Below are 21,409 nucleotides of genomic sequence, written 5' to 3'. Positions count from 1 at the left end.
ATCCGTAAATCTAGATGTTTAAAAGTAATTCAGGAATGTGCTAAATCAAATCTACGCTAACTTGTTGAAAAAATGATTTCCGCCAAATATCGTACACGCCAAATATAATACGTTTACAGTAGCTTGTGAACACATCTCCTTTATGTATGGAGTGCCAATTAACTGAAATAATTGAAAATATCTTCAACTATTTACAGATACATGTATCATCAATTCATTTGATGTGCGCAACAATTTAATTTAAGATCTCTTCAAATAATGATATCTTCAATTCTGAATTATTGCGTGCATTAGCATTAATTCTTCAGCAGAATTGATCCCAAAGATGCTTCATTCCAAATTTGAAAAGAATTGGAATGGTAATTATCAAGAGGTTAAAAATGTTCAATTGTTAACGGGAGGATGAAGGGTGCAGACCATATTGCAATAGGTGACGCCTGAGTTCACATTGTTTCTGATCATTAGATGCCACCAAATTTGAATACTTTAAATGAAATGTATTCTATTTCTAAAACGACTGCAAATAAAGACACCAAAGAATTTTCCATTAAAGAATTTATTATAAAGACAAAATATAATTTTTAATAAGTTTCAACTAATAATTTTCTGAAGTAACATAACACAAACTTTAAACTTTAAAAAAGAGCAACAATAATTTCTTATCCTGCTTAGTACATATTTTAAAAAAAGCTTATACATTGTAGTACATGTGTTAAATGTCGGCATAATCCAGTTAAAGGAAGACAAATCAAAAAATACTTGCAACATAACCCTGGATATATGTAATAACACTATATTCATACTCAGAGCTTGATTGGCAATGTTTGATAATATAAGCATGACTAGATCTACTGGGTGTTAAATATAAAGTTAGTGATCCATGAAAAATGAACCAAATCATAACTCGGACAGCTCTTTAGTATATTCTGTGTATATGTACTACATGTTGCAGAAGATGTAATCAAGTTATGTACAATTATCCTAACAGAAATTTGTAAAACATGTTATATCAAGTATACATAGCTTTTCTGAAGGTAGGTCAAAAACTTTAATTTGTTTAGGGCCCTGAATATTTCCCATGCTTTTAAAAGCAAAGTCACTTTTTTGGCATTAACCAAAATGACATGGTGATGGGTAAAAAAAATTGATAGTCTTGCCAAAACACGTTTTGAAAATGTCAGATTTCGGCTTTGGCACCATTTTTATGCAGTGAATAATGTAAACACCAACAATGAGAATGGCAGGTTTTCCAGCCAGATTTAAGTAGCTCAATGGAAACTTTAACAGCCTACACGACTCGTTACGTAAAAGGATACTGGAGAGACCAGTATGACGTAGTATGTTTACATATTTTACTAGCACACATACAGGTCATTAAATGCAGAAAAATCTCATCTGAGATCACCAGTAATTTAAAGCTCCATTACAAAAATCTTGATTTTGAAAAATCTATACATTGAAAAAACAACAAGATCCTAATTAACTCAGACTGGCAAATACACATGTGCACACATCAAATGATATTATGAAAATCTATATGGGAGTACATTTTATGGCAGAATGGTGTTTTAAAATTGGATCCCTCCACAGTGTTAAGGAAAAGCAGCAAAAAAAAAAAAATCAAAAAAAAAATCACTGAAAATGTTATGTATCTACAAAGAAAATAAGTTCTGCCAGAATGATCAAGGTTACCTACTTCCCTTAAGGGTATTCAACTTAAACATACACAATATGCAGGGTGACGACACTCTTTAAATATATATATGTGATGGGGTAAGTACTTGCAGAAAGCTAAACTGCATAAAAGGGCAGAGCACATTTGTGTTAAAAGTGCTTCTATTGCAGGGTGCTCTCCTTGGATTGTAACAGCAACTTTTCCCATAATAATTATTTAAATAACATCTACCATATTCGACAAACTCAGTTGCCAAGTGACAACCCAGACTTGGTAAAAAAAAATTTGCACACTTTACCCAAGCTGTTGCTCCCCCATGATTCATGCAGGACTGTGCATGAAGACCAAAGGTGAAAGCAAAGTACATGTAGTTGATGTACTTGGAGTAACATGGGTATTAAAACTCTCATAGAATGAATGGTATATCTCATCTATCTGTTTATCAAAAATGTGCAATAAATATTTTGGGTCCTGGAGAAATATTGTATGGATAACTAATGTGTCGGTGGATGGGAAACTGTATATGGTAGGCTACCCGTATATCAAAGCCTCCCTCAATATGTTTAACTGGAACAGCCCTTGTAAAGCCATTAGAGTGTGATAATCTGGCTAACATGTGTTTAGTCTTCTCTATAATAAACAAAAAATGATAACTAAATTTATTTACTGTGATCCTTCACTATGGAAACCTCTTTTTTCAAGGACAATGAAAGTAAATTTTCAAGAAAAAGCATATTACATAATGTGCATTATACACTATTGGTACTACATTAAGAAATTATTTATTTTTATCTTCACAAGATTGGCATTATGAATTTATAAGCAAGAAAAAACTTTGACAAGTGTAAGTTAACGTCTCAATACCTGTGAGCATTAGAAACTTTGGAGAAAACTATATTTACGTGAAATTGTAATCTTGAATAAACTTACATGAGAATAAAAGCCTTGCAAATTTCCCTGAATCTATAGTATTACTAGCTTTGTGAACATGAATGAGATAACACACACGTTGTAAACATTGACAAGTACAGTATAAGTTCAATACTATGTACACTGATTACACACATAATAATGAGAAAAATAAGAGCACAACATCTACTCCACTGATGAAATAAATGAAAACAATATTAAATTACACCTATACTCATCTGATGTGTATATAGCTATATCTATGTACCAAGTATCACATTGCACCCACACATTCAATTAATATATGAAACAAATTACATGCAATAGAATTTGAATAACCATGAAACTCGTATTGAAGGAACTTAATTATAATTTGCTGAGATTGCATATATATCTAAACGAGAAACACTATGTGTAGTAGTCATTGACTACAATTTGGTAGTGGCATTGTTGTTTGGTACAGAGTCACTGGGATTGTCGTCACTGGAGGGGGTGGAGCCTGGGGCACCATTGGGGGTGTGGATCTTGTCAGGAACTGGGGCATTATCTTGTTTAGCATCTTTCCCATCTGTATCTTCATTTGGGGTGGGACTCTTGTCTAGAGTTGGGGTATCATCTTTTTTGGCCCCCTCCAAGTCTGCTCCTCCACATATGGTAACTCCCATGAAATCCAAGGGTGGTGCCTCACTACTTCTGTCCATGCAGTCTCGGATGTGCTCAGGAATGCAGCCCAAGAAATGTTGATGGTTGGAGACTGTGGCAAGGACCCCTCCTGTGTTTTTCCTTTGGACCTCTGCACCGTAATTCATTCTGATACCATGAAAGTCTGTTAGGGTGCCTCCCACGGAATGTAGAATAGCTTCTGGGGCACAAGTGTCCCATTTCTTACATCCTTTGCTAGCAAATACGTAAGCATGTACCTTTCCTTCAATTAGTATAAGTACCTGAAATGTTGAAAGTAATTTGCAAACTTAGTTGATGATAAACTATATACACACTTTAAATTCACTCATTTGGTGCAGGATTTGGAATGTTTCAGGCCCAATCATGTCTGACAGTAATATCATTATATAAAAAAAAATAATTATATTGAAATGTACTAACCTTATGACCTGCCCCTCCTACCCTGACCACTTCATCAGGATTGCATGCCTCCACTGCCTCTGTCACCATTCTGTCTGAGTGAGATCTGCTGGTTGTAACTATGATCTTGTTTGCTGGTGGAGTCTCCCTCTCAAAGCCAAATGAACCTGTAGTTATGGATACCATAAGTAGATAATTTACATTGATTACTTCAAACATTCTTTCCGATATTAAACTATGAAAGCTCTTTGCACTGAAAATTAGCTTGAACATTTAATGTACATCTCTTGAATTTTCATATAACCAACAGAAACGTGCAAGATCATGAACTCATTCTAGATTTCAGATCAAATCAAAACTTACCCAGAGCAAACTTAAAGCAGTACATTTTATTATGGAATTCATTTGACCTTGACATATAACCTTTTGACCAATAAAATAACAATCATCTTCCTCTTCCCACCTACCCTCTCTCCCTAGCAAGTATAATGCTGAAGAAAATAAACCTTATCTGGTGTCAATCATTCCTAAATCATTATTTCTTACTTTCAGTCTATGTTTCAGTATATAAGTAACAGCAAGCTGATTTAGTTTAATAGATCCTTGAATGACCTTGATCCTCTCTGACACTTGTGTAGCATAGTAAGTAAGCATATAAAAGAACCTAATTTTACTGATAGACTAGTAACAATGACCTTGACCATGGATGAAGAGATCCTAAACACAATAGAGATCTTCCTTATAAATGTTACTTGTTGTCAAACATGTATATCCAAGTTTGGATTCAAACTGAATGTAAAGTGTGCTCTACATAACCCTTCGGAAAATAAATTGTTGCTGGGTTATTGCCTACTTTTTATTCAGAATAATTCAACTGCATTGCAACTCACCTACTTGTAATGCAAGTATCTGACAAGCTTATAGTCACATCACAAAGTTCTTATTTACGCCCAGATGGTGTGATACAAAATGATCTTATGAATGCTGTCTTTGTGTATATGCATAACTTACACAGAGCCGGCAATTACTTTGATATGGCTTGATTGATTGATTGTATATTGTTTAACGTCCCTCTTGAGAATATTTCACTCATATGGAGACGTCACGATTTACGGTGAAGGGCTGCAAAATTTAGGCCTATGCTTGGTGCTTACGGCCTTTGAGCAGGGAGGGATCTTTATCGTGCCACACCTGCTGTGACACAGGACCTCGGTTTTTGCGGTCTCATCTGAAGGACCGCCCCATTTAGTCGCCTTTTACGACAAGCAAGGGGTACGGGGGACCTATTCTAACCCGGGTCCACACAGGCCTTTGATATGGAGTATACATGTACATCTGCTGTGGACAAATGGAAATAATGATGGTGTTACACTAGAGTACCTACCAAGGCCAATAACTCCCCAGATACATCTTCCTAATGGGAATCCAGGCTTCTCATAATTAAACCATGGCTGATGAATGACTCCCGCTACAGCATTCCCCTTAACACTAATGCCAATCAACACTGTCACATGGTCCAGGAAGCCTGTCATTAGAATTGAGAAAATATTAACAGGATAAATGATTACAGTCCACTTTGCAATAAATTTTCTTGATTGATATATATATGATAATGTACCAGTCTATGTAGATAATGGAGAAATGAAATACACAGTACATATGTACCAGTTCATGATGCATGTAATTATGACTCATAACTCTGAGGTTTTTTTAACATTATTTGCATCATAAGAACATGTATGCCAATAATAAACCTAATTAAGTAATGTCCATGGAGAGAGAGAGAGAGAGAGAGAGAGAGAGAGAGAGAGAGAGCTAGCTCTATGTACACATGTCTCTGTGTCAACTAATTTACAAAAAACTGTATTAGCTGATTTACATAAAACTGCTGTGTACACCTTTCTGTATCAACTGATTTACATAAAACGTTATTGCTGTGATTTTGTACACATGTCTCTGTATCAGCTGATTTTCAGAAGGACTGCTAAGATTTTGTATACATATCTCTGTATCAGCTGATTTAGTTGTTTGTTTGATATTCATAGGATTGGTTAACTATATATCGTTAACCAATTGGTGACTGTATTATCTGCCATAATACTATCCATCTCATTGCGATCCAGCCCCACCCTCCAACACCTCCCAAATGCACCAATATAGTGAAGTTGAAGTGTGTTATAGTAACATACATATGCTCCATATGGGACGTATGGGTTGTCCCATGGTTTAAAAATAAATACATATAAATAAATAAGGACCATCGTGCACCAACACATCTGATGACTGTGGTACTGTCTTTTGATGGCCGGACACATACATGTGGTCATATGTCATAAATCATAATGAAATAAAGAAGTAACTTATATTTATTAAAACTAAATAAAAAGTAAAAAATTAATAAAATAAATTATATTTTTTATTCATCTAATAATTTTAATAATGATTTTTATTTAATTTATTAATTTATTAAATAAGTAAATTAAAAATTTTTTTTAATAAGTAAATTAAAATTAAATATTTAAAATATTTTTTATTTATTTGGACTTTAATAGAAGGTAATAATTAGTAATATTAGTAACAGGTTAATAGTAATAGGGATGTAGGTATGTATATATATGTGAAATAACTAAAATATATACAGAAAAGAATTAGGGTAGGGTCGCCAAAGAAAATTTTGATAATAGAGTGCCACTAGTTATTAATCATAAATTATGCCAGACAACAATTTTGAGATCGTCATCAGGCAAGAATTTTGAGATCGTCATCAGGTGCTATACCTCAGACCCTGTACCATGTTTCTTTAGCTAGATCCAGCTCGTAGCACTACATGGCTCCATAATTCTTATTCGATAGTATGTATTATGTGTATAAAACTGAAGATGCATAATGTAATAAGTGGTGAGTTAGTACTAATGTTAAAATTGTATGACAGATAAAATATCAACCATAAGAAGTGGTATACTTAATTACATAAAATATAGATTTAATTAAATAATGAAAATACAGAATAGATGCAAAATCACAAATTGCATACATCCAACAAGCTTACATATATTACATATAATAGTATGCAGTAGGCCTGCATACATACAAACTGCGACATTGCATCTAAATGGTTGTCATAAAAGGAGAAGTTTACAAAATACACACGTATAATACCATACCTGAATTTTATGTATATTTGCATATACATGTACTTATAATATACCTGGATTTGATGTATAGCTGCATCTATACTTTAACTACATGTTTATATAAATGAAAATGATAAAAACGCAAAGTTTATATTTATAAATTAATATGCTACCATACTTATATGTAAATGTTTACATACTGATAAACATAGTTATACATGATAGAAAACCCGAATTGTAGGCTTAGTTGTTTATATAAGTATAATACATGTAGTTGTTTCTATATTAATAAACATATAAAATTTAACATTAGAATAATGATGATTTGTGGTTTCCATACTTTTTTTTTTCTTTTTTTTTTTTTTCATATCAGTCTTTAATTCCAAAATACATTACTATTTCGGGGTAAAGTATCCGCAGAGACCCCCTTATAATCTTTACCTAGGGTGCCAGGGGCCCCCTGGGTTAGATGTATATAGGCATAGGCATACATATACATATATATAAATTTATACATATAAATATCTACATATAGAAAACACAAACATATATAGTGCTGCCATGGGGGTTGTGATATGAACTTTTGAATTGTTAACCCCGCATATGGCAGTTTTAGGTTCTTTATGTACATTATTATATTGTTGTGTTGTTGGTTTGTTTTTCCGGAAAAATAACAACCTTTTTTGCCATAACATGTTATTAAATTTTGTTATATAACAGTATACTATATGTGTGTATGTTTGTATGTATGCATATGTGGTTTTCATACTTATAAACATACGAAATTGTTTACATATTTGTAAACATGCACAATAAAACCTTAGTTATACATATAAGTAAAACTTTTTACTCGCCAACCGGAAGGAAACTTACGAATGATATTGGAAGCTACAAATCGTGCAAATTGAAGATGGCGAATGAATAGATTAGTTACGTGGCAGTCGCTGTGAAGATGCTCATACAACGTAATTTGTGATGTAATTTGTGATATTGTGACGTTTCATCCACTGAATATATGATTTGGTACACATGTGTCTGTATCAGCTGATTTAGTTGTGAACACATGTCTCTGTATCAGCTGATATACAGAAGGATTGCTATGATTTTGTACACATGTCTCTGAATCAGCTGATATACAGAAGGATTGCTATGATTTTGTACACATGTCTCTGTATCAGCTGATATACAGAAGGACTGCTATGATTTTGTACACATGTCTCTGTATCAGCTGATATACAGAAAGATTGCTATGATTTTGTACACATGTCTCTGTATCAGCTGATATACAGAAGGACTGCTATGATTTTGTACACATCTCTGTATCAGCTGATATACAGAAGGACTGCTATGATTTTGTACACATGTCTCTGTATCAGCTGATATACGGAAGGATTGCTATGATTTTGTACACATGTCTCTGTATCAGCTGATATACAGAAGGACTGCTATGATTTTGTACACATGTCTCTGTATCAGCTGATATACAGAAGGACTGCTATGATTTTGTACACATGTCTCTGTATCAGCTGATATACAGAAGGACTGCTATGATTTTGTACACATGTCTCTGTATCAGCTGATATACACAAGGATTGCTATGATTTTGTACACATGTCTCTGTATCAGCTGATATACAGAAGGACTGCTATGATTTTGTACACATGTCTCTGTATCAGCTGATATACAGAAGGACTGCTATGATTTTGTACACATGTCTCTGTATCAGCTGATATACAGAAGGACTGCTATGATTTTGTACACATGTCTCTGTATCAGCTGATATACACAAGGATTGCTATGATTTTGTACACATGTCTCTGTATCAGCTGATATACAGAAGGATTGCTATGATTTTGTACACATGTACCTTGTGTGAATTCAGCAGTGCCATCCAATGGATCCACCCATATCACAACCTGCATCAAATAAAACGACAAATGGCTTCACATCAATCACAATTAAATGTATGCATGACTAATTTGACTAAAGACTTCCAATTAGCACAATAAGAGAACCCCCAACCTAATAGTAAAAACAGCATTCATTCATACTTTATTTCCCTAGTGTGAGGATGATGCAATTACTTTCAAATGTACAAGAAATGCATAGTTATGAATAATACATTTAAGGTAGCTCACAACACCCTGTCTTATACTCTTTAAGATACATCACAACATGGAGAGTTAAGGAGGTACGCTACACCAGAGAAATCTGATGTGGATGAAAAGTGGAGGATATGTACATGTCAATATTTTGAAATTGAAACCGTTCAAATTCACTTTATTTCGTCAGAAAATGCAGTTTTAGTTAATACATACTATAATCTGAATAAGAATTTAAAACCCCTGCTGGATTTGAACCCGCGATCTACAGTTCAGCAGTCGATGTGCTAACCTACTGAGCTACTCAGCAAGGCAATGATATTTGAAATGAATAGACAAATATTGCTGATATTTATGTTTTTATCCATGTTTTAAAAGGAAGTCAGCCATTATGACGATGTAGTACACCTCCTTAAATTGTTTCGTCAATTATTTGTATTGACCAAGTTGTTTGACTATCATCGTAGCTCAATGGTTAAAGCATCGGGCTGGTGAACCGTAGATACTGAGTTCAAACCTGCCAGAGTCTTTAATTCATATGTACTGAAATAAAATTTTTTAAATCGTGTATTTTAAAATAAAAAATTGCATACCTGGTATTTTTTTGCCTTTTTGACATATGTATGTATTATATATCATCATATTTTTCATAATTAAATTATTTTGCACTGATTCAAGAAAGTCTTTCAAGGTGTAGTGAGCCCTCTTAAGTACAGAACAGAATACTCAATCATGTCATACAAAGGACAGACTGGAAGAACAAAAAGAAAGAAGGAATACCATAAAAATAAAATAAAGAAAAAATAAAAAAAATTATGGTTACATTTTTATTTTATATTATTTAACCCTCTTTAGTATTGAAAGCCCAGGTGTAGCATGTGGCTGTGTTTCTTATAGCAAAAGTTAAACAGTTGAAGATATCTTATGTGTTTCTGGAATCCATGTAGAAGAATTGCATCCTAGGGGGAAAAGAAACATTGATCATCGGTCATAGCACAAAGTTCAGCAGAGAGGTACAAGTAAAAAAAAACCACACACATAAAATAGATTGATGTAATGAAAAAAAACAAGTACTGCAAACAGTACAATATACACCCAGTGAAATTCAACCTGGAAGCATATTATGCACTGAATTGATACAACACACATTCTGAATAGAAAAGCCTTAAAGTGGGTCATGGTGCACCAATCCATCTGACAAGTGAACTGATTATGTATTTCTCTGAGAGGGAGGTTGTGACAAAACGTCCGTGTAATATCTATGATGATAAAAAGTCCAGAAAACCATTTGATCTACTTTTAGCCCTAAAGTAGGTCATGATGCACCAATTAAGTTGAAATGTGAACTGATTATGTATTTCTCCGAGAGGGAGGTTGTGACAAAATTTCAGAGCAATACCTGTGACCATACCAAAAAAAATCTGGAAAACTATTTGACGCCTAAAGTCCTTTATTTAATATAATAGTTCCTCAAAATGGAAGTTCAACAACCTGTAATTTTCTTAAATTTGAAGAAAATCAAAATCCTTGCCACATGCACATCTTCCATACGGTTACCTATACAAATACTCTGTAAAATAAGAAGGTCCTCACTTGAAAACTGTGGAAGGAAAAATAAAAAAAATAAAAGACAAATCATGTACTCTCTTTGCAATATTTCCTCAAAATTGACCAAGCTAGTTCAAGAACCTGTAATTTTCTCAAAAATTGAAGAAAATCAAAATCCTTGCCACATGCACATCTTCCGTACCCAAACAAATACTCTGTAAAATAAGAAGGTCCTAACTTGAAAACTGTGGAAGGAAAAACAGACAAATCAAGTACTTTCTATGTAATAATTCCTCAAAATTGACTACAGTTCAATAACCTGTAATTTTCTCATAAATTGAAGAAAATCAAAATCCTTGTCACATACACACTATCAATACCCATATAAACACTCTGTAAAATAAGAAGATTCTCACTTGAAAGCTGTGGGAGGAGTTCACTGAACAAATCTTGTACTCTCTTTGTAATATTTCCTCAAAACGAACTAAGTTCAACAACCTGTAATTTTCTCAAAAATTGAAGAACATCAAAATCCTTGCCACATGCACATCTTCAATATCCATACAAACACTCTGTAAAACAATAGGGTCCTCACTTGAAAATTGTGGGAGGAGTTCACCAGACAAATTATGTACCCTCCATATAACAAATAAAGGGGCAAAACCCCTGCAAGAGAGGTCAAAATGGAATTACAACATGAATGAGGGTGATCAACAAGGAAGCTACATAGCAAGTTTCAGCTTGATATGTGACAGACAAATGAAATTAGAAACAGAAAACCCCAAACAGACGGATGGACGGACAGCCAGACAGACGGACGAACAGACGTACAGATATCGCTGTACCATAACATGTCATGTCTAAAGAAGGGCGTATAAAAATAAATCAATTCCACTGGAAATATTTTTTCTTTGGTGAAACTTTTTTGATTTAATACTTTCAAGTATCTAAAAATTTCAAAAATGACCAACCTGAAAGTATCACCTGATTCAGTTGCTTTTGTTTATATAACAGATGTGTATATATGGCATTTGTAAAAAGACAAAATATTGCCCATATATAGTGTTTCTGCTGTGAATTTTGATACAAAAAAGTAGATACAACTAATAGCTGCTCTACCAGAACTTCAAGGCTCTCATGCATGAAGAGATTGTGATCTCTCAGTACTGAACTGACCTTTAGGTTTCACATAAAAACAAAAACAGTGACACATTATTGAATGTCAATAGAATGTAAAATATCACATCTCAATACATCCATTAGACACAGCGCATAAAAACTCCATTCTACCAGAGAAGATCATTTCAAATTTCTTACATCTTCAGGTTTCGTTTCTTTGAGGTATTCTGGGCAGGACTGTTTCAACACTTCTTCATCGAATCCAAGCTCTATGAAATCCTTGGGAATCTTCTCTTGGGGGTCAAGTTGCTAGAAGTATAAGTACATTCAGCATGCTGAAATCACTGTACATTGTATCTCATATTTACTAAAAATAAGTTCAATCATGTCATAACACAATTTGTTAATCATATTAAATCAAATTGTATTCAATGCATAGTGCATATTCAAAAGTGAGGAAAAGGGGGAAAATAAACCCAATCTGCTTTCTGTGTCTGGTAGAAACTGTACTGTTTTATTTCTGCTCATTGAGTCAATATCAATTCATTCATAACTTGCACTCTGAGCGAAGTCAAATCGGGGCAAAATCATTTTCCATTGTGTAGTGTCACAATCAACAAAATGATAATTATATTTATACTACAGGTATAAATATTTTTACCCATGTTACTTCAGCTATTGTTTAACCTGATTGGTGCCTCAATGTTTTGAGTATCACAGACATTGGCCAGTTTGATGTCTATTGTCATGTGGGTGTCCATGTTTTTATGCACACCATACTTTCCAGGCCTGGTGCCATACAAGCCATTATGTGTTGTAGATATTTTTTCACATGGTAACCATTAGGTATCACACTGTACAATAATACATTTATACTTCTTTATCTGATTATGGATATGGGTTAAATAATGTGTTTGTGTTACTACTTACATACACGGATTCGTGCTGAGTGTTATTCGTGCACGCAATATTCATTTTTGTGCTACATTTGTATAGACGCTGGGTTATATAGGCACAGTGTGTCTTATTGGCTGTTTATGCATTCAGTACTATTAATTGGTATAGATATCAAAAGTATTTTGCAAAAATTGTGACATTCTTAACGTTGTTCATTTATTTCATGATGTGTGGTTAGTTATTTTCATTATATATCAGGGTTCGAAATTAACTCATGTCCGTAAGTCCGAGACTAGTAAAAAACATGTCGGACTAGTGAACTCTCTATAGCACTAGTCCGTACGGACTAGTGAAAATCCGGAAATCAATCTTCAATTGGTAAAGATTTTTAGGAAGATTTGTCTGAGTCTCTTAGATGTTTGAACTTATGGTTGATTACCTGCATGGTCAAGTGTTTGCATGACTATGACATCCTGATCTTTCAAACACATGGAATGCGTTTGAGACCGCCGTTCTTCGAACATGCACAAATTGTCAAATTCCTGCCAATTCCGAACGTCGAGTACACATCACGAGAACGTGTTCTAGGTGTAAGAATTGCAAGTAGTGTGGTCTGAGAACATGCACGTTTGTGCGCACATGTTCTCGTCATTCGCGACTCTAACACAGTAGTTCATAACACTATAGCTCATGACTTGGTCAATCGAGTGAATTTTATTGACTTTATTGATAAAATTTCGAACTCCTGACTCTAAAATCTGAGCACCAAAACAACAGGAACATCGATCTCGAACGCACTTATGGACATTTATAAAAGGATTAACTCGGAGGTTAATATTGCATGATTCTGAAGATTTTAAATGCGAAATAAAATATGGTGGTCTCTTTTTCTTCTGTAGGTGTCAGAAATTGAATTGTTTGCAACTGTGATGTGTTTGGTTTGATTAAAATGAAGATCATTTTATGATATACTGGACGGACTAGTGAAATGCTTTGCGGACTAGTGAACATCAATAGTGACTAGTCCGTACGGACTAGTGCTTGAAAACGTTAATTTCGAACCCTGTATATGGTGTGCAATTAAATTGCTATCTTTGTCAATGTTGACAAGTTATTCTATACGAACCCTGTAACTCAAAATACGTCATTGAAATTCAATTCTAAGGGTTTCTGACATATTCCTGATTCAGTGTTTACACTGATTCATGTCATGGATTAGGACCAATAAGGACCCAGTTGTTGGTGGACGTCTGTCAGCACTTGGACAGCATGAGCATGGGCACCACTTCTACCAATCGTAACTACTCGACTATTTCCGTAACCGCAAATGAACCTCGTATGTGGATCGACGCCATCAGAGTTGGTTGCTACGTATACGTAAACGTAACTTTGACGTCACAGTCGTACGTTACACTATGAAACGTGAACTTTCAAATGCATCTAAGATATTATACACATCTAAGGTATTGTACCACTATCAATTTCCACTTACATGTTATGTATTAGAGTGAATAAGACGTTAATGATACCAAAACTGAATCTGTGGTGAAAATATAAATAACATATTATTCAGGGATTCGGTTCTGGCCTTTTAACACTCATCCACGGGTGCGCTTCTGGCGAAGAAATGCATCGATTTGATGTAATTCTTGCGCCGATCCACGTCCGAGTCTTCTTACCGGTTACGGAAAAGGACGAGCGCATGATCCGATTGCACTTCTACATGTACCTGATGACGTGTCATGGTGGTTGTTTCAAAGACAGTGGAAAGCGTAATATTTTTGTATATTGTAAATTATGTCTACCTATATTGTATATTTTGATTATATATATATAATATATATATGTACAAAAAATTGTTGACAGCAAAAAAATCCTGTGTCTGACTAGACTGAACAGATGCGATGACTGACAGTATGGGTGAAAATAACTTGGGGCGAAAATTTCCCCCAGTATATAGTACCCTGTTACGTACTAATGAATTGGTAGTGAATTAGCTATGTATATGATAGACATCAGTAATACAAATCAAAACTATATTTTCCCCAATTTTGGGCTACAATGTACATAAAGAATGCAAAATGTACTTTCTGTCCAAATTAACGATGAATTAAACTTAAGGTTTTTGTAGTACATATGATGCAGTGCAAGAAACAATGAAATTCTGTGAAGCAGTTGAAAAAGGTTGTGGTGATTCATAAACATTGGTTCATTCTATCAAGGTACCATACAATATCTTAAGACACTGCACATCTGTCAGGGAAGAGAGGGTAATTAAACAATACAAGATTTGTCATTCACAGACTGACTAATTTCATCATTATTTGATGAACACCAATTTTTATATGTTCTCATTCAAAGTTGCTGAACAAGTTCCTGAAATCAAAGGAGTATTCAGTTTAAGAGGAAAGAATGAAGGGTGACTGTTTGATACCAACAAATTGAATATGTTGGCAAAATGATCAAATTTGATGCCAATGAAACTTTACTGAAACCACTGTATGTGACAGACATACCAAAGTCTCAGTCTGATGATAATCCAACCGTTCCAGTATCTTTGACGGGGTCCAGTGGGGGACAGAAAAGGACAGAGTGCCACTGTGTGGTTTGTTTACATAGTTTATTGTTCTCCTTGCAATCTCATCCTAACAAAGCAAAATCACTGAATATTACACATTTCCAGAGGCAAGTGCCACAGGAAACTAAAAGTGTGATAGCAATATGATGAGACAACACCTGGTTTGGGCTGGGGGTGGGTGGCTGGGTTAAGACTCAAGTATGTTGTGATGGAAAATACATCACACAACACTGACAACTGAAATATTTCACTTACAGTACGCACATTCCAAAAGAATTCAAAGTTACGGACCCATTTGCTTTTTATAGTTTTGAAAGTGCTACACACTACATAAATGATTTGTAATATGATAGAATACCTCTTCACCGAAAATGGCCACATTAGGGAACTGTTTGTGTAAAGAAGCCACAATACATCTCTGGGCAGAACGGTCAGCCTCTGTCTGAAGGTCATTCTTCCCCTAGAATGTACAACACACCATTATCATACCTATAGTAAATCTACGTCAAATCAAATATCAATCTTTTCATTAACTATACCAAACAAATAAATTAAAATTGAGGAGTTTTTTTTCATGCAGGGATGAAGAATACATCATCACACTATTTTTGACACAAATGTAAGCCATTGATGCAAAAGTAATTTAAGCACTAAAATTGCAAATTTTTGCTGCATGAGGCAACATTTTTCATTTCCAATACCACAACTTTATAACACAAATATCCTATTATTGTTTGATCTGTGTTTATACCTTCAAATCAATACTAAATCAATTTAATATATGTACCTGGTATAAAAACTTGTTATTTCTACAAATATATATACATACATACACAGTCACACACATACATATAATCAACATTAAATCTGAAAGCTCAGTGGACAAAATTTATGCTAATGAAATTCCTGTGGAATTCTGACATTTTTTCTTGATATTGGGCTTTTGTAGTATTAATTGATCTTCAATACTTTTCTCTCTCTCTCTCTCTTTTGATCATGCCATTCTCATGTATAAAAATACAATTTGACAGTGTAATTTTGTAAATTAAATTCAGTATTGAAGTAAAGGTATTATTTCCAAAGCTATGTTCTTAAAAATTTACATAAAAAATTTGTTTCATAAGTCTTTAATGATATTTTGAGTCATTGTGCTGTTACGGTCTAACTTCTCAACTCTGACATGATAAAAATGTCCCACCATGAAAGGTAATATTTCAGGATGACAAATCTTCATCTGTCTTGATGTTTATCATTAGAACATCCTATTTTTTCACCTCTTGATTCAAAATAACATTAATTTCAATGCTTGTCCCTGTTTTTGTTCTAGTTTAAGATAACGTTATCAAATTTGTTGTTTGTTCACAACTCCGAGAGTGCAAGACAAAAATAAGTAGGTGACTGATGCAATTTAATTACATTTCATTCCAGATTTTGAACTTGATGTCCTGTTTCGTAATTCATTTAGGAATAAAATTCTGAAAGTATTAAAAATTGCTGCCTACAGAGGAAGCCCTTACAATTTCAGATTTGAAAATGGACATGACCTCTTCAGGTAGAGTGTGCAGTATGTACTCAGATAAATACAGGCTGCTGTACCATGCATGTACAAAAGTATAATGTTACAGTAAACTTATAAAATCTAATGAAGTATATCAAATTAAAGACATAGCCTAGCTGGCTGAATTTCCCACCATGTATTTTAAAATATCATAAAGATCTTTACATTACTTAGATAAAGTTTCACGAGTTATAATTACTAATTAAGGAATAACATGTAACATGTATTTAATTATTTTCATTTACCAAAGCCGAGCTGATATTTTATCACAGTCCCTTTTCTAGTAATATTCAAAATGTTCAATTGCAATACTTCATTATAGATTTATCATTAACATATGTGATGTACATTGCAACTAATCAGGCATTTTAAGTATGGCAATCAATACATTCAAACAAGTTTACTACTATATCTAATTTAAAAAAACAATGTATTAAATTGGTCCACTAGTGTACGCCAAGAAAGTATCAGTATGAATTTGGAAACTGTGTTTAAAATGTCTCTCAATGTACAGTATAAGTGATGTAGAAATAGATGATGAAATTAACAATACATATTAGCATTATAACACATGATATCAATAATAATAATAATAATTCATTAATACCAGTTTGAATGAAATATCTTTAAACTTGGAATCATAAAAAAAAGACCCTTATTGGCAGCATTATTGCATTAATTAACTAATGTAAAATATAATTACAAATTTGATGATACATGTCTTTCATATTATCTGGAACAGATGAAGACTTAATTAATATGATCTCTGAAGTACATGTACATGTATTGTGAGATAAGATTTAGTAAAGCGATTCTGGGACCTTGGGGGCATATAAAGCAGAAGAGAAAAGACAGCAAAATTCAAATAGAAAGAATCCATATGACATGAAAAAAAACCCCAACAGATAAACCTTTCATACAAAAGCTTGTAGCAGTTGGGAATTATACTCATTTTGTTTTTTAAAAAAAAGGTGGCAATGAAATGTATCACATTCTTATATGTGTACTAAAATCATGTAATCATACACACAAAATTTATTCAACTTAAACATGTTAAACGAGCATTATTTCTTATTTCAAAAATGTTAAGTAAAAATTTTCTCAGCTTGGTTAATACATGAAATAGATGATCTTCAATGGCAAATAAATCTTCAAATTACTCGCCCTTGATTACAGGTGGCACACGATCCGTTAATGTCCAAGGCGTTTCTAACCTCAAGTTTAAGAGAGCGTTGGGAGGACATTTTTAGATTAGAAAGTTGTTGAATATTTAGTAACGATGGCGTATTACGGTTCGTAGGACCTCACTGCGCTTAGAGACGAACTTAGAAAACGCATTGCAAGACTCTCTGGGCGGGAAGGAAAGCACGTTGAGAGTTTCAGCTGTAACCGAATTTTCTCTGTCACATCGATTAAATAAAGACATTCAATACACATTGAACGTTTTTCATTATAAACTACTTCGTGGTGAAGTTTACATACTTAAACAGTAGTTTAGGTTGAATATACAATACATCATAATTCTTTATAAGTTGTTGAATTGCATATGTTTAAAACAATAAGATGCGCCCCCCCCCCCCCCCCCTCTCTCTCTCGATCGAGGATTAAGAATATCAATTATAAATATATCCATATATCTGAAATTCTATTATTAAGCTGTTAAAATGTGTAGTAATAGTGAATGTATATGTATAACTTCTGTTTATGAAATAAAATTCACGATAGAGAAGGCACATGTATACAGAGTACATGATATATCATACCACATTAAACAGTTTATTTGCGTGTTTTAACTTATATCACTTACATGATGACGTCACGATAGGTAATCAGTTTGCGATTAACTTTTTTATTAGTCCATAGGGCAAGCGAGAGCATAATAATTGGCAGGTCAGATAAATTTTACTACCCCATATGCTAGCTGTACAATAATGATTCAAAATTTCGAGTTTCTACATTTTAATTCAATATTACAATTGGATTGCAAGTTTAAGACGGAAGTTCAAGCTTTCTTTCAACTTCTAAATTCACGTCTCCATCCATATACTATGATTGATATACTATGAGTTGGTTGTACTCTGCGTGAAAAGCACGACTAGTTATACACTGAATGGTTGTATCCAATAAAAATGACGTTTGTCCATGGTGTTGCAGGAAACTGATGTAGGCCTACATAATTTGACCCGTGTTTACTTTCATGTATAAGATTTATCATGTTTATATGTACCATGACAGTTCATGATATGAATGATTTAATACTAAAATACATCACTTAACAAATGTAGTACACTTTTCAATTTGAAGGTCAATTTGAATGCTCATACTTCAGATTGAAATCGAAGTTACAAGTGAATATTGAAAAACGTAATGCAATGATTTTTTAAAATAAAAACCACAATGAACAATAGGCCTATGTGTGGCTTTTATTATAAACACAACATTGTATATATGATAGTGAAATTTGTAATTTACTTCTGGTTTGCGTCAACAGTTAAAATAGGCTAGGACTGGTATTCGTTTCTTTGACGTATTGGACTGTACTTCCGTGGGTCAGTTGATAAACATGACATAACAACATAACTATGATAATGCAAACTTTGATAAGTTATGAAAGTTTGACAATTTCATCTCATATTTTGATTAATTTCATACGTATTGACTATTGAAGAATCCAGACTCGTTTTCCCTGAAATTCAAACAATATTTTACAACACTTTTTGAATTATAACAAAATCAACAATGAAAGTAAAGTGTTGAAATTAATTTACAATCCAGTCATCAAAAACGAAAACAAGACCTAAGAATATTCACTGCCTTACAGTTACAGTCTGATTATAGCCACCCCTCCATTACAGTCGTGTCGTCGTACCGAGTGACGGCGGAGGGGGGAGGGGTGCTATTAGCAATCGCGTTCATTCATATTTTGACGACCTTGGTTAACTCTAAAATTAATTTTTAAATGACATCTGAAATGTATTTTTGTACCATACTTGGTTTATATATTGAGGACTCAAATTTCCCCTGTTCGATTATAGATTTAGTCTAGAAAGAGGAGGAGGGGGGGGGGGGGGGGGGGGGGGGGGGGGAGTCATAGAATTATAAGATCATTAATGACTGCATCACTAAGGATAAATAAAATTTCAGTATAAAACATTCATGCAGAATATTAGGATCTACAGAGCAAATGTTTAATCCCCCGTAAATACTATCTGCAACAAAGTCGTCATCTGATATCTGTGAAGTCGGACAGTGAACTGAAGACTGAAGTTTATAGCGCACGACGCTGAGTGGAACATAAAACGATCGTTGTCGCTGTCACATTTGATGACAATGAACCAATTGATTTTTTTAAAAGCTTCATATCTCGGGAATTCTACCCCCGCTCCCTGTTTGCACAACAAAAACCTTAAACTCTCTTATAAATCTTATGTACACCGGAAGTCAACAAGGACGTAAACGAGTCTTGTGCCACCTATGTTTGAAATAGGGGAAACAACTGACAAATATTCGCAATTGACAATAATGAATCCACATAATTTTTCTTTATTTGATAAAGTATAAAAAAAAAATTGATATTTCACGCAATGTCCTGAAAAAATTCTTTAAATACACGATATTCAGTCAGTGATTTTGAATGAATCTCATTCTAATTGTATATTAATCAGTTTAATTTAGATTATTTGCATTTCATTTCCAGAAGTGATGTTCCAAGAATCTATTTTAATTGAAAATTTATCGACTAATAATATTTTTCTTTTGAAAGTTAAGTGATTATTTTTTCAACAAATAATCTCTGAAACAGGGAAATGAAATCCAAAGATTTTCCTGCTCAGTCTAGCTGTAACACGAGTCCCTAAATGTTTAAATTCATAGTGAAAGTTTGGAAGGTCAAAATTCTTAGCTATTTATGCAAGGAAACGTTCTTGACATAATAATTAAAAAAAAAAATCAAAAGAAATGGATTGGGCAGTATGGGCAAAGTCTACACACTCTCCATGGCTCCAAATATCCCTGACCATATTTTCAGTTAAAAACAATCATTCGTTAATTTGTGTACTTTATCTTATCTTATATATATATATATATATATATATATATATATGCTTCTCTGGTTATTTTGATTAATCTACTTTGGTTTTTCAGTCTATTTCCAAACTATTTTTTAGTCTTTTCATTGATGAAATATATTAGACTCTAAAATGAATCAATCAGAATGTTAGACTTTGAACTCAAGTTCATTTGGTAATAAAAACTGGTAATGTGATTAAACTCACTCTGCCAACATTCATTATTTTACCACCTTTTGTAAAAGAATGCATTAACCGTAGAATAAATAGGTATGTGTAAAAAGTGATAAATAAATGTTCATTAGCATCATTTGACTTATTTTCAAGAGCCTTGCAGTTTTTAAAAACGTGTTAATCAAATAGGCCCTAATCTGAGAGTTTTGTGAAATACAATCAATCTGAAATTGTGAAAAAGTCATATATTCAATAAATAGAACAACAAAATTAAATGAAATAAACTTTTTTTTTGAATTTCAAAATAAATGATAAAGTACGAAAACATGTCTAAACACACCAAAAATCATTCACACAAATTTCCCCTTAACGCACAATACACAAGAGAAAACATACCTTTTCAATGATTCCAAGATCTCCTTTCGTTAATACATTTCTGATAATATTGCTGGCACGATTTGAAACTGCTACAGAGGCGGACACAATCCGCATTACCAGTGAAGGATTGGCAGCCATATTTGTTAGTGTAAACAACTAAATAAATATCGTAAAACTACGAGCGAGA

The 21,409-nt window shown here is 33.5% G+C and overlaps 1 protein-coding gene across 1 annotated transcript; it reads right to left on the bottom strand.

Moving 5' to 3' along the window:
* Window positions 1-540: 540 nt before the first annotated feature.
* On the bottom strand, window positions 541-21,400 carry LOC125649862 (3'(2'),5'-bisphosphate nucleotidase 1-like). The gene is made up of 7 exons (XM_048877693.2): window positions 21,241-21,400; window positions 15,404-15,505; window positions 11,769-11,879; window positions 8,669-8,717; window positions 5,052-5,192; window positions 3,689-3,834; window positions 541-3,528 (listed from the first exon to the last, which is right to left on the bottom strand). The coding sequence occupies exons 1-7, from the start codon at window positions 21,358-21,360 to the stop codon at window positions 3,013-3,015; spliced, it is 1,185 nt and encodes a 394-aa protein (XP_048733650.2). The 5' UTR covers window positions 21,361-21,400; the 3' UTR covers window positions 541-3,012.
* Window positions 21,401-21,409: the final 9 nt, after the last annotated feature.

This window comes from Ostrea edulis, chromosome 5 (assembly GCF_947568905.1).
Source record: "Ostrea edulis chromosome 5, xbOstEdul1.1, whole genome shotgun sequence".
Taxonomy (NCBI): Eukaryota; Metazoa; Mollusca; class Bivalvia; order Ostreida; family Ostreidae; genus Ostrea; species Ostrea edulis.
Note: the sequence above shows the minus strand (reverse complement) of the source record. Positions and strands in the feature narration are given on the sequence as shown.